Source organism: Camellia sinensis, chromosome 14 (assembly GCF_055761805.1).
Source record: "Camellia sinensis isolate YWXY chromosome 14, ASM5576180v1, whole genome shotgun sequence".
Lineage (NCBI taxonomy): Eukaryota > Viridiplantae > Streptophyta > Magnoliopsida > Ericales > Theaceae > Camellia > Camellia sinensis.
This window is the reverse complement of record NC_138974.1, coordinates 135,700,436-135,712,771: the sequence shown is the minus strand read 5'-3', so window position 1 is coordinate 135,712,771 and position 12,336 is coordinate 135,700,436. Positions and strand designations below refer to the sequence as shown.

At 34.0% G+C, this 12,336-nt stretch overlaps 1 protein-coding gene across 1 annotated transcript; it reads left to right on the top strand.

The window, feature by feature from the left end:
- The first annotated feature begins 2,105 nt into the window (after positions 1–2,105).
- On the top strand, positions 2,106–9,312 carry PRL (Minichromosome maintenance (MCM2/3/5) family protein). Its single transcript, XM_028261998.2, has 15 exons — positions 2,106–2,376; positions 2,460–2,527; positions 2,700–2,759; positions 2,851–3,074; positions 3,183–3,360; positions 3,921–4,043; positions 4,214–4,303; positions 4,627–4,769; positions 5,664–5,841; positions 6,453–6,644; positions 6,981–7,153; positions 7,356–7,559; positions 7,674–7,839; positions 8,199–8,420; positions 8,968–9,312. The coding sequence occupies exons 1-15, from the start codon at positions 2,343–2,345 to the stop codon at positions 9,070–9,072; spliced, it is 2,160 nt and encodes a 719-aa protein (XP_028117799.2). The 5' UTR covers positions 2,106–2,342; the 3' UTR covers positions 9,073–9,312.
- Positions 9,313–12,336: the final 3,024 nt, after the last annotated feature.

The window sequence follows — 12,336 nt, the reverse complement described above, 5'->3', positions numbered from 1 at the left end:
TTTATTTTTACGGCCTTGGTATTAAGATTTTAGAATATAAATGACATCTACTATTTTCATGTCTAAGGTCTCTCAATTTGATTTAGAGAAATTTCATCTAAATAATTTCTCTGGATTTCCCAGATAAATTCTGAACCAGAGAAATTCTCTCCAACCCAATGAAATTTTCTGTTTCTCTCCAAAGAAATTTCTAGATTATGTAAAGAACTAACAGCTATGATTTTTAACTCAAAAACACCACCACCACCACTAGTACTGATGCAAAGAGAAATGTGCATACGAGACAGATCATCCACAAAATTATTACACTAAGTGCAACCAATAAACAAAATTTGATTATTTTCTCTAGATTCAACTCAAAGAAATTCTTCAAAATCAGAGAAATGCCCCTATCCACCCCAGAGAAATTTACTCAAACCCAAAGAAAATCATCTTCTAACTATAGAAATTCACTTGGGTTGTCTGTAATTTGATAGCTTCAGTGATTTTGATGCATAGCCTTGGCAATCACTGCAATAGTTCCATGTTTTGCAACTTCAAAAGCATAATGAAGTCCAGCAACTCCATTACCGATCTAGCAAAATCAAAATACTTTGTGGAATCATCTCTCGAGTAAGATGCAGTGACTGTTTTAGAGGGGTTTTGAATTCTCATTATTAGATAAGAGGATGGGTTACATCTCTGGACTTGCAAAAGCGTGAGTGGTGATGTAGTGTAGATCCGCGAGCTTTTGTCTGCTTTGGCCTGAGTTTGACTCAACTCCGGCGCTGGTCTGGCTCTGCTCTGGCGCTAGATTGCTTTGGTTCTAATTGCTACAGTGAGTACGAAATGTTTGCCTAGTATCTAGACAAATCGCGAATCGAAGTCAATGATTCCATCGGAATCGACTGGAAGGTAGGTGATACCAAATTCAACTTCTCTCGCTTGCTGACGTAGAGAAAACGTAGAGCTGGAGAGAGAGGTCTTGCTAGATGAAAACTATGGCTCCTTCAATGGCTTGGAAGAGAAAGCAAAAGAGTGAATTTTCTCTTTGACATATGAGTGTAGGGTTAAGGGACCTTAGATATCACAAAATAATATTGTGAATTTATCCTATCACAAAAAATGAAAGAGAGACCTCAAATGTTAATGTAATCACATTTTTGCATACAATTATATATATATATATCTTGATATTTGTATTATTATTACTCTATCATTGATAATAATTTGAGAAATGTTATCTATCACCAAGTTTTTATGATTATTTTGTATTACCGCCAATTTAGATACTTGTACAACAATTGATTTCTTTATTCAAAGATAATTATTAATAAATACAAATAATATCATGTAATATAAAATAGTAAAAAAATAGCCAATACATAGAGGAATAATATAAAGGTAAGGGAATGACTTTCTTTCAATCCAATCACGGATTAAATGGTACTATTAGAACTGTGGAGGCCCATCACAGGTCTCATTTCGATAATTCGAGCCATTCATGCATAGAACTCATCAAGTACTGTATGTGGTATAAAAAATTATATTAATCAAATATCGATAACTATGTGATCAAATTAGTTTTGTATGAAAAAATGAACGGTGAAAAATAAACAACTTATAAAAATCTGATTTAATCACATAGCTACCGCCATCTAATCAACGTGATTTTTTACAGTCATATAGTACTCAACGATTTATACACATTAACGATTCGAATGATTAAAATGGGACCTGTGATAAAATTCCACGAATCCAGCAATACCTTCCACCCCGATTACGAACCAGAGGAAAGCCCCTAGAAACCTATATATTATATTTGTATCCATAAATTCATGTACAATAATGTAACATGAAAATTATGTTCACGGTTATTAAATATGTACCAAATCAAAAATTAATACATATCCTATCAAATTATTCGAGTAAGAGGTGTCAAATAATTTTCATAATATAAAATAGGAAAATGATTTGAAGCCTTAAAAATGTCCCCCCTAATCCCCAAAATAAGGTCGTTTGGGGGAATTTTTTTTTTTTTTTTTTTTTTTTTTTTTTTTTTTTTTTGGCGCCTTGGTTTGAAAATTCGGTAGATTAAGGAGGGATTTTCGGGACATAGCACGGCCCTATAAAATAACCGATCCATCGGTAACTATTTTGTGGAGAAGCTCGATCGCAAGCGTACACGTGTCAAACATCTATAGTTAGTCGGGCTGAACTCTTTTCCCGCCAAAACTCTCCTCTTGTTTCCTTCATTTGGCGCCAAATCCCTAAGCCATCGTCTCTTGCCCCTCCCTCCCTCTCTCTATCTCTCTCTCTTTCTCTCTCTCTGAGCAGCTAGCGTGTGTGTGTGGGTAGGAAAAATGATGAAAGATTTTGATTTCAGCCGGGACAAAGGTAAGCATTTTGCTCTCTCTCTCTCTCTCCCCTCTTGTGTAGTTTATTTGTATTTACCTTTGATCGAGTGATTATTGCTGCAGATCTCGCGAGAGATTTTATTTTGAACTTTGCTGAAGGCAATGGAGAAGCCAAATACATGAAAATCCTTGTGAGTTCCTAACTCTCACCTTTCTTTTCTAATCAAAATCTTGAATCTATGAGAATTTTCAGTATTTGAGGTCACAATTTTAATTTCTTTAAGTATTTGCTTCTCAGCAACCCAGTCACTTTTTTGTTTGTTTGTTGGATAGCATTAGCCCTAATTTTTCCATTGATCTCAGCAAGATGTTGCAAACCATAAAACTAAGGCGATCCAGATTGATCTCGAGGACCTACTTAGTGTAAATTTTCTCGATCCTTGTCTTTATATTATTAGATGTTTTAATTTGATTTTTGAAAAACCCTAATTCCATATTATGTCCCCCCCTTCAGTATAAGGACTTGGATGAAGAATTTCTCAGACGGGTCACTGAAAATACTAGGCGTTACATTGGCATTTTCGCAGAGGCAATTGATGAACTCATGCCAGAGCCAACGGAGGCTTTTCCTGATGATGACCATGATATCCTGATGACACAGAGGTCTGAGGATCGAACAGAGAACACCGATGGTTCTGATCCTCTCCAGAGGATGCCTCCGGAGATCAAACGTTTCTAGTAAGCTTCAGGAAAACCCTTTTTCCTTGCTGCTTGTGAAAAATTTGATTCTGAATTTTGAGTGCTAGTTTTGTATAACTTAAATCTGCTTATTAAAATGGAACCCAGTGAGGTTTATATCAGGGCATCTTCAACGGGACGCCCATTTACTATTCGGGAGGTTAGAGCTTCTAATATTGGCCAGTTAGTAAGGATATCTGGTATTGTGACACGTTGTTCGGATGTGAAGCCATTGATGCAGGTAGCTGTATATACCTGCGAAGAATGCGGTTTCGAAATTTATCAGGTAATTTAATAGAAACCCCCCCCCCCCCCCCCCCCCTTTTTTTCTTCTTTTTCAAACCTCTCTGTAATTTTATGATGCAATCTGTTTTTGCTATGATGCACCTGAGGGTTTTTCTCAAGCCCTTGTCCTACATGATCCTTTGTTTGTTTGTTTGTGTGCTTTTTTTTTTTTTTTTTTTTTTTTTTTTGTTTTTTTGGGCACATGATACATTTCATCCCATTCAATTAACACACCCATTCCCCCTTTAATATAAGTAAGAACAAATCCTTCATTCCTTCCTCTTTTATGGCATCCTAGCAATTCCCTCTTAGATAGACGTCCTCTTGTCCCACACATATTGGGTAATTATCAATTGGAACTCATAACCTATGCATCGTGGGGCTAAACTTGCCAATAAAACCCCTTGGGGTTTACATTTGAGCAATTTTATTACTATGCTACAATAACTCTTGCAAGTTTCATCTTCTTGGAATTGAATGGAACATTTTTGAAAAAATGTGGAGCTTTGTTTATTCTGTTTTTTCTCTGTTTCATGTTTAGATATTTTACGTGACAAACAGGAGGTAACTGCTAGAGTTTTTATGCCACTATTTGAGTGCCCATCTAGCCGCTGTAAGACCAACAAGACAAAAGGGAACCTCATCCTTCAACTCAGGGCATCAAAGTTTTTGAAGTTTCAGGAGGTATCTCTTTCCTGTCTCTTATTATTATTATTATTTTTTATCATAATAACAATGATTTGTTGGTATGACTTTCTTCAACAGTTTTTGATAATTGATATTGTATTACTTGAAAGGTGATTTCTAATGCCTCGTCTTATGTGTATTAACATTATGATGTCACCTAATTTCAGGCTAAGATTCAAGAGTTAGCTGAACATGTCCCAAAAGGACATATTCCACGAACAATGACTATTCATTTTAGGGGAGAACTTACAAGGAAGGTCGGTGGTTCTTATGTCAATCATTTTCCAGATATATACATATATATATATATATATATATGACTTACTAGCTGATGTCGTCTTTGCACCACATTTTTTGATATCCATTACCCACTACTAGTAGTTATCAAAGTATTGGTTGTTAATCTCACCTTCCATTTTCTAAAATTTGGCATATTATCATCTATTTATGCTATGTTTTTATTTTCCCTTTTGAATTTGCTTGGTTGCAGATTGATTGTTGGCTCTTTTTACACACTTCTAACATCCTTAGTTTTTATTTACATGTTTTTTATGGTATTTGTTGTCGTAAACTTTATCAGGTAGCTCCTGGTGATGTTGCTGAGTTATCAGGGATTTTTCTTCCAATTCCATACACTGGATTTAGAGCAATGCGAGCTGGTTTAGTTGCAGATACATACTTGGAGGCCATGTCCGTTTCCCATTTCAAGAAAAAATATGAGGAGTAAGCCATTTCCATCTCTTAATTAGCTTAAGGAATATTTAATCATGGAAATGGCTATTTTTACCTGTTGCAAATTCTTGCAGTTGCAAAAAAGAAGTTTTTTATTTTTTATGCTCTTTTCATTAGTCCTTTCGTTCTATCTAACTTCAAATAAATATATTCTTTGTACACTTTGGAGGGTCAAATGTATGCATCCTTAACCCCATATTTGGAGAGGCAATTGATGCAAATTTGCCTTCCTTTTAATTATTTATATCTAAAACGGGAGGTCAGTTTAACCGTTCAAAGTGGATAACTTATGCCTTGCCGAGCAAAAAGGGTCAAAGGAAAAGAAAAGTTGTAATGTACCATCTGTATCTTTTTATATAATTGCTAGTTACGTTACTTAGCAGTGCTATGGTCTATGGTACATAGAGGTTTAGTGCAAGATCTGCAAATGCAAAAGGATAATGAAAGTTTTGAAATGCTGTGTTTAAACAAAAGAAATTTGGAGAAATATATTATATAGCTTAAATAGTACCCTAAAGATCAATGCTTATCATTCAGTTTGTGACAAGGAGAAAGATATTTCTGATTGGGTTTTGATGATAAAAGCAGCTAAAACTGAACTTTTATAAGCAAACTTTCTAAAATGGAACTATGAATAAAGCATAAAAATGTTCATATAGTCACACATCCACTCCCTTCATCTAACATAAAAATACATACAAGATATTCTAATGCAGAAACAAGGTTTCCTTTTTCATATTATTGTCAGTATATGAATAGAGATGCCATTCTTAAGCAAATATGCAATCTTATTTGGATGTGTATTTCAATGCATCTGCTAAAAACTAAACAAGTTGGGTCAAAGAAGAACTGGTCAGTTGATGTAATCAGTCATTTTTGTTGCAGGTATGAACTTAGAGGAGATGAGGAAGAACAAATTGCACGCTTAAGCGAGGATGGTGATATTTATAACAAACTATCACAATCCTTAGCTCCAGAAATTTTTGGACATGAAGATATTAAAAAGGCTCTTCTTCTTCTCCTTGTGGGTGCTCCTCATCGGAATTTGAAAGATGGGATGAAGGTAAATACCTGGGGATGAAGTTTATTCCAGCATTCCGAGATTAAGCGCTGATTGGCAAACTGCCTCGTTTGGAAACAAGTTTTTTTAATATTTTTTTGGCTTTTTAGCTAGAATATGATATAAAAAAATTAGTATGTTTGGGATGACTTTTTAAATTTTTACGAAAAGATGTGTAAAAAGTAGAGAGAAAAGAGAATTTTTGACTTTTTGATATATGTTATTGGCTTTTTGATTTTTTAGTAACTTTTTGACTTTTTAGTTAAAAAAGTCACTTGCCAAACGAAAGCATAGAAGCACTTCAGTTAACTGAAAAACATTGGGACTGTATTAGAATCTGAGTTTGAAAGTAATTTTAACGCAATATGAACAAGGTGGAAGATTACTCATTTCTTCTTTGAGACCATTGATTTTTTTTTTTTTTTCACCTTGTCATATATGTTATCGGCCAGCTGTTATTTATTGTATTTCTAGTAAATAAGTTTTATATTTTCTTTAATTAATTCCTGTTATCAGGTTTCCACACATTCTTGCCTAAGATTAAGTGATGTCTTGCCTATAAAAAAAATGACATTTTTACTATCACTTCATAATACAAAAAACTATGGATGCAGATTAGAGGAGACTTGCATATATGTTTGATGGGTGATCCTGGGGTTGCAAAAAGTCAGCTCCTTAAGCACATAATCAATGTTGCACCAAGGGGAGTGTATACCACAGGCAAAGGAAGCAGTGGAGTTGGTCTGACTGCTGCTGTTCAGAAAGATCCTGTAACAAATGAGATGGTCCTGGAAGGTGGAGCTTTGGTGAGACTATACTTTTTGTGTGCATCAAATTTGTCCATATACTTGCTATTTTTATACAAAAGCGAGTATAGCATAGAAATGTGTGTAGTCCTTTTTATGCATGCATTATAATTTGGACGGTGGAGCTGTGTATTAACTAACTGTTAACCTAATTTCCTTGAGCCAAAAAAAAAAAAAAAGAAAAAAAAGTAAACATTGAATGATTGTTTTCACAAATCCAGCTCTTTCCTGTTTATCTCATATTTCTACCCCAGCAAAAAACAAAAAAAGTTCTCTCACAATTTTGGGGTTCAATAGAGTTCTTTTATCAAATTCTGTGATTTAATACTCTTTCAGGTGCTAGCGGATATGGGTATTTGTGCTATTGATGAGTTTGACAAGATGGATGAATTAGATCGTACAGCAATACATGAAGTAATGGAGCAGCAGACTGTTAGCATAGCAAAGGCTGGGATCACGACATCTCTGAATGCAAGAACTGCTGTTCTTGCTGCTGCAAATCCAGCGTGGTAAAAATAATACCTACAGGTTATGAAGTTACTTGTCCAAAGAAAAGAAAATATTGTCAAGTGCTTATAACCATTCCGTTTATTTTTCTACTCATCTTGGTTTCTGCCTTGCTCTAGGGCTGGCTTCTAAATTGTTTATGAAACAAGTTAGTCTATAATGGGTTTTATATTTTATTAGTACTTCTTTATAATTGTGTTGAAGGGGAAGATATGACCTACGAAGAACTCCAGCTGAAAATATTAATCTCCCTCCAGCTCTTTTATCAAGATTTGATCTTCTGTGGCTGATCTTAGATCGGGCGGATATGGATAGTGATCTTGAATTGGCTAGGCATGTTGTCTATGTCCACCGGAATAAAGAATCTCCAGCTCTTGGTTTCACTCCTCTTGAACCATCTGTTCTTCGGTAGTATACAAATCATCTTTTTAGCAGTATATAACTGAACTGACATTTCAATTGCTGTCTAGAGAATTAATATTAAAAAAACGTTAAATTTGGTTTCTTGTTCATTTTTGCCAGGGCGTATATTTCGACTGCTAGAAAATTATCCCCTTATGTTCCAAAAGAGCTCGAGGAGTATATTGCTAGTGCGTACTCTGGCATCCGGCAAGATGAAGCCAAATCAAACGCTCCCCATTCCTATACGACTGTGAGAACTCTGCTCAGTATTCTCCGGATATCAGCTGTAAGTTTTTATTTAATTTATTTCCAACTCATACTAACTGCGGTATCCTCATAGGTATTTTTTATGCATTTGTTAAGATGGAGTGGTGTGGTTAGGTTAGCAGTGGCCAAAAGGAATGCATAGCATGATTAGTATGTCCAGCCCTGGGTCTCCAAACAACCTTAGCCTGATATACAATTCAACTGGATCACCATCTGGGATAGAGATACCACAAGGGAATCAGTTTGGGTAGCCAGTTCTCCAGTTGGCTTTATTGGCTTGATGAACATAGTATCCCTTAAGATGCAAAACTAGAAGTCATTATGTTACTTTCATATTTGACAAAATGTATTTGCTCTTCTACTTCCATTTATTTATAGGCACTGGCAAGACTTCGGTTCTCAGATACCATTGCTCAGAGTGATGTCGATGAGGCACTCAGATTAATGCAGATGTCAAAGTTCTCTTTGTACTCGGAGGATCGCCAGAGATCTGGCTTGGATGCGATCTCGGATATCTATTCAATTTTGCGAGATGAAGCTGCAAGGTCTAACAAGATGGATGTGAGCTATGCTCATGCACTTAACTGGATTTCTAGGAAGGTCAGTAACCAATTGTTGGAATTGATTTGGGACTGGTTTTCTGAATTCACAATTGAACTTGCTTAGTGTACTTCAGAACTGAAGTGGAGGTCAAAACGGTAGTAAGGGGACATTGCTCTGATTCAATTAGTCCACTTGGGATGTCAACTAGAATAAAAACTAACAAAATAAAAATCTGATACCTTAGCGAAAAATTATAATCACATTTTGATGTCATCAAATGAAAGAAGTGTAAGATAGGGAAATGTTCAGACAATAATTAGATTGGTTATGGGCCGGGGAGTCCTATCTCGGAACATGACGGTCCTTGTTTGGGGGTCTAAGTTTGAATCTGGACTTATCAAGTACATCAAAGCGTGACTTGCTGGTAACTCTAAAATGCTCATTTAGTCCAAATCTGAAAGCAGGGTATTGGGTTGTTTAAGATTTCTTTGTAATTTGATTATGTATACATCTTCAAAGTTTTGGTGTTATGTGCATTGGAGTGGAGCCCAGTCGGTTCAACTTGCTAGTCTTTTAATTGTCTGAAATGTTTTGTTCTGACCAGGGATACAGCGAAGCCCAGTTGAAAGAATGCTTAGAGGAATATGCGGCCTTGAATGTGTGGCAAATTCATCCAAACACCTTTGATATCCGCTTCATTGATGCTTGATGTATTTGCTTAAAATATTAGATCTGTGTATTATTTTTTGCCTAATACTGGACAATCTTCACCAATTAGTTTCTGAAGTGTTTTAATATTTTTTTAAGTGAATTTAAGGTTGCTTTAAGAGATACATTGGGTCTGTACAACTAGCAAGCATAGGAAACCTTGAACAAAGGCCTGAGGTATTGCAGATTTCCTAGCTGATATAGTGTTGAGGCTAAATTTGAATTTGGATTTTAGTAGAAATTTGCAGATGAAAAAGAAAAATGAAGTAGAAGTGACTTTGGTCTTTAAAAGAAAAAATTAAAAATTAAAGAATTTTTGAAATTTTAATTAATAGGTTAAACAGCTTGCTGTTTAATTGTTGTTTATTATTCATTTTAGCTTTTCAATTTTGCAAATGGTAAAAAATTATTTTGAGATTATATTCCAATGTTTTTATAAATTTTATAAACTTCTTTTGTGTGTTTTTCGAATATTGACTTTTATTTAGAAACTTATTTTGAGGTTTTTATTTGTGTCGTTTGACCTCTCAACATCATCAAGTTAATATAATGCCAAGTGCAACTATTACAAATAAGATTTTCTAATGGAATTTCTTATATTTTTTTCCAAATAGGTTAATTACGTTTTAATCTCTTGTGATTTGACTTGAAAACATATTGAGAAATATAAAATTTTAGAGATATTGATTTGTGATTATGTATTAATTTTAAATAATAAATAATAATCTCAATTAAATAATTAAAGATAAATTGACATAACAATTTTAATTTGGAAAAATCTCAATTGGAGTGTCTTTAATTGTGATAAAAAATTACGAGTCAAAGTCACAAAATAATTCAATAAGAATACACAAGGAAATTAGACAAGTGTACTTTCAGTTACTTAGTGAATCTACGCTTGGATCAAACTGACTTTTATATGCCTCTTTTAGTCCCGTTTTTATCTTAGAATTGTTTTGTTTAACGTTGAATTCACAACATTGATATCGAGTCCATGATGATGAGTCACTTTAGAATTTACCAAAACTTCAGGCTTAAATTTCATAGAATCCATCGAAGAACAATTTTCTTTTTTTTGAATAAACACACTAAACAAGCCTTTTGACATAATCTACTTAATTCATGATTAAACTCTCGCAGATATCAAAGGAAACAAATAAAGAAACTCCATATGAAAATCATAATACTCAAGAAGAAGATCTAGAAGTTGTATTCCAAAACTTGACTGAACTGCAGTTTTTATAACAAACAGATCTGCGATCTCTGTTCGAGAGCAGGAATGGCCGCTGGAACGGACTGACTAAAACGCGTGTGAGTAAATAGAGTCTACGCTCGAGGGCAGGAATGACCGTTCAAACGGGCAAACAACTTCGACTGCAATTTTACTTTTTGCTTCAGAGGTGTTGCCTCTCGACGCTATCAGGGGCCTTGGACCCGCCAAAAGGTGCTGTCCCCTGGACTCCCGTGAACTGACTCCTCGACATAGTTAGCGAAGTGACAATCAAGATAGGATTAAGATCATAAACTCCTCTACATAGACATAATTCAGGTTGAATTTGCATCTAAAAACTCATAGTCTCTCATAAAATTACAATTGAAATGAGGTTTGTCAAATTAAATTGTTAATAATAAAACCTAACACATATAGCTCACATAATTTGGGAGAATTGTTTTAAAATATTTGTATTATATATAAAATTTTTTGGGCATAAATTTGACATAAGAAAGATTTTAGACAAAGAAAGTAATTTGCACAGTATATAGGAGACTTGCACCTAATTAAAAAAAATCTTACTGGCCCTGTTTGGTAGAGCTGTGGGAAAGTGCTTATAGCTTATGGCTAAACAACTTATAGCTTATAACTTTCAGCTTAAGCTGATTTCCAGCTTATTCTTAAAGCATCTCCTGCCCCACTTAAAGAATAAGCTGTTTTCTGACTTCCACAAAGCTATAAGCTATAAGCTATAAGCTAAACCAAACACATCAAAATAGCTTAAATTAAGCTGAAAGTTGAAATAAGCTGAAATTAAGCTGTACCAAACAGGGCCACTATCTTACCGATTTTTAATCTATCATACTTTAAAAACAATTCAAAATGTTACACATAATCCAAAGAAAACCGCTTTTCATTCAATCATTTTATCTATTGGTTGGTGGAGATGAGTAATGCATCAAAAGGGATGAGAGAGTTTTGAAAATAAATGAAAGTAATTTTTTTTTTCATTTTTCAAAGAAAAATAAAAGAAAAAATCAAATCAATTTTACTTTTTTGAAAATAAAGTTGTATATATCCAACAAGTTTTCGTTTTTAATTTTTAAAAATAATAATAATGAAAACATTTCCAAGCAAGGCTCCCGTAAAACTTTTTTGGGGATTTGGTGATAGGCATTTCAATGTCTAACTTGTCATTCAAAATGATAAGAATTATATAAATACTTTCAAAATCCTCAAATATTTTAAAACTTATTTATTTGACTATAATACCCTTGTATATATATGTGTGTGTGCATATTAGATTTCAACTACTTTATCTCATCTCAATCTCTCTTCTATCTATCTTACTCTTGTCATTGTTGCTCTTTATCTGCACCATCGCCGCTTTCCATTGATGCCACCGCTGTTTACCATGGAACTCTTTTTCTACCGTCTTCATCGACACCATCACTTGTTGCATTCATAACTTCAGATCTGAGATCATTCATAGTTGTTTTTCACCGGAAAATGCGATTTGCGACAATTCACAAACCTCAAATTTGAGATATTTCACTCTCTCTCTTTTTGGTTTTGATGCTCTCTCTCTCTGTGTATATGTGTGTATGTATGTCACTCATCATTTATGCTCTCTCTCTCTCTTGTTCTTATTTTATTGATTCTCTATTTTTGAATTCTATCTCTCTTTCTTCCTCTCATGATGCTCTGTTCTTCTAACAGTAAAATTTTACTCTGATTCATGACGTAACACTCTTGTATAAAGCCATCCTCACAGTTTGTTTCAAAGTAAAATTTTACTTTTAATCGTAATAAACTTTACTCTTTTACTCAGTAATAAAAAAATGAGTCAAATTTTACTCTGAATTAAAGTAAAATTTTACTATCGTTAAGCAGATCATCATGTTGTTTACTAGAGTAAATTTTACTATTACAAAAATAGAGTACATACTAAATGAACGAACCAGAGTCAAATTTTACTTTTAGATTTATGAACAAACAAACAAAAAAACTCTTGATTTTTCATTATAATATATCGATTTCTCATTTTTATAG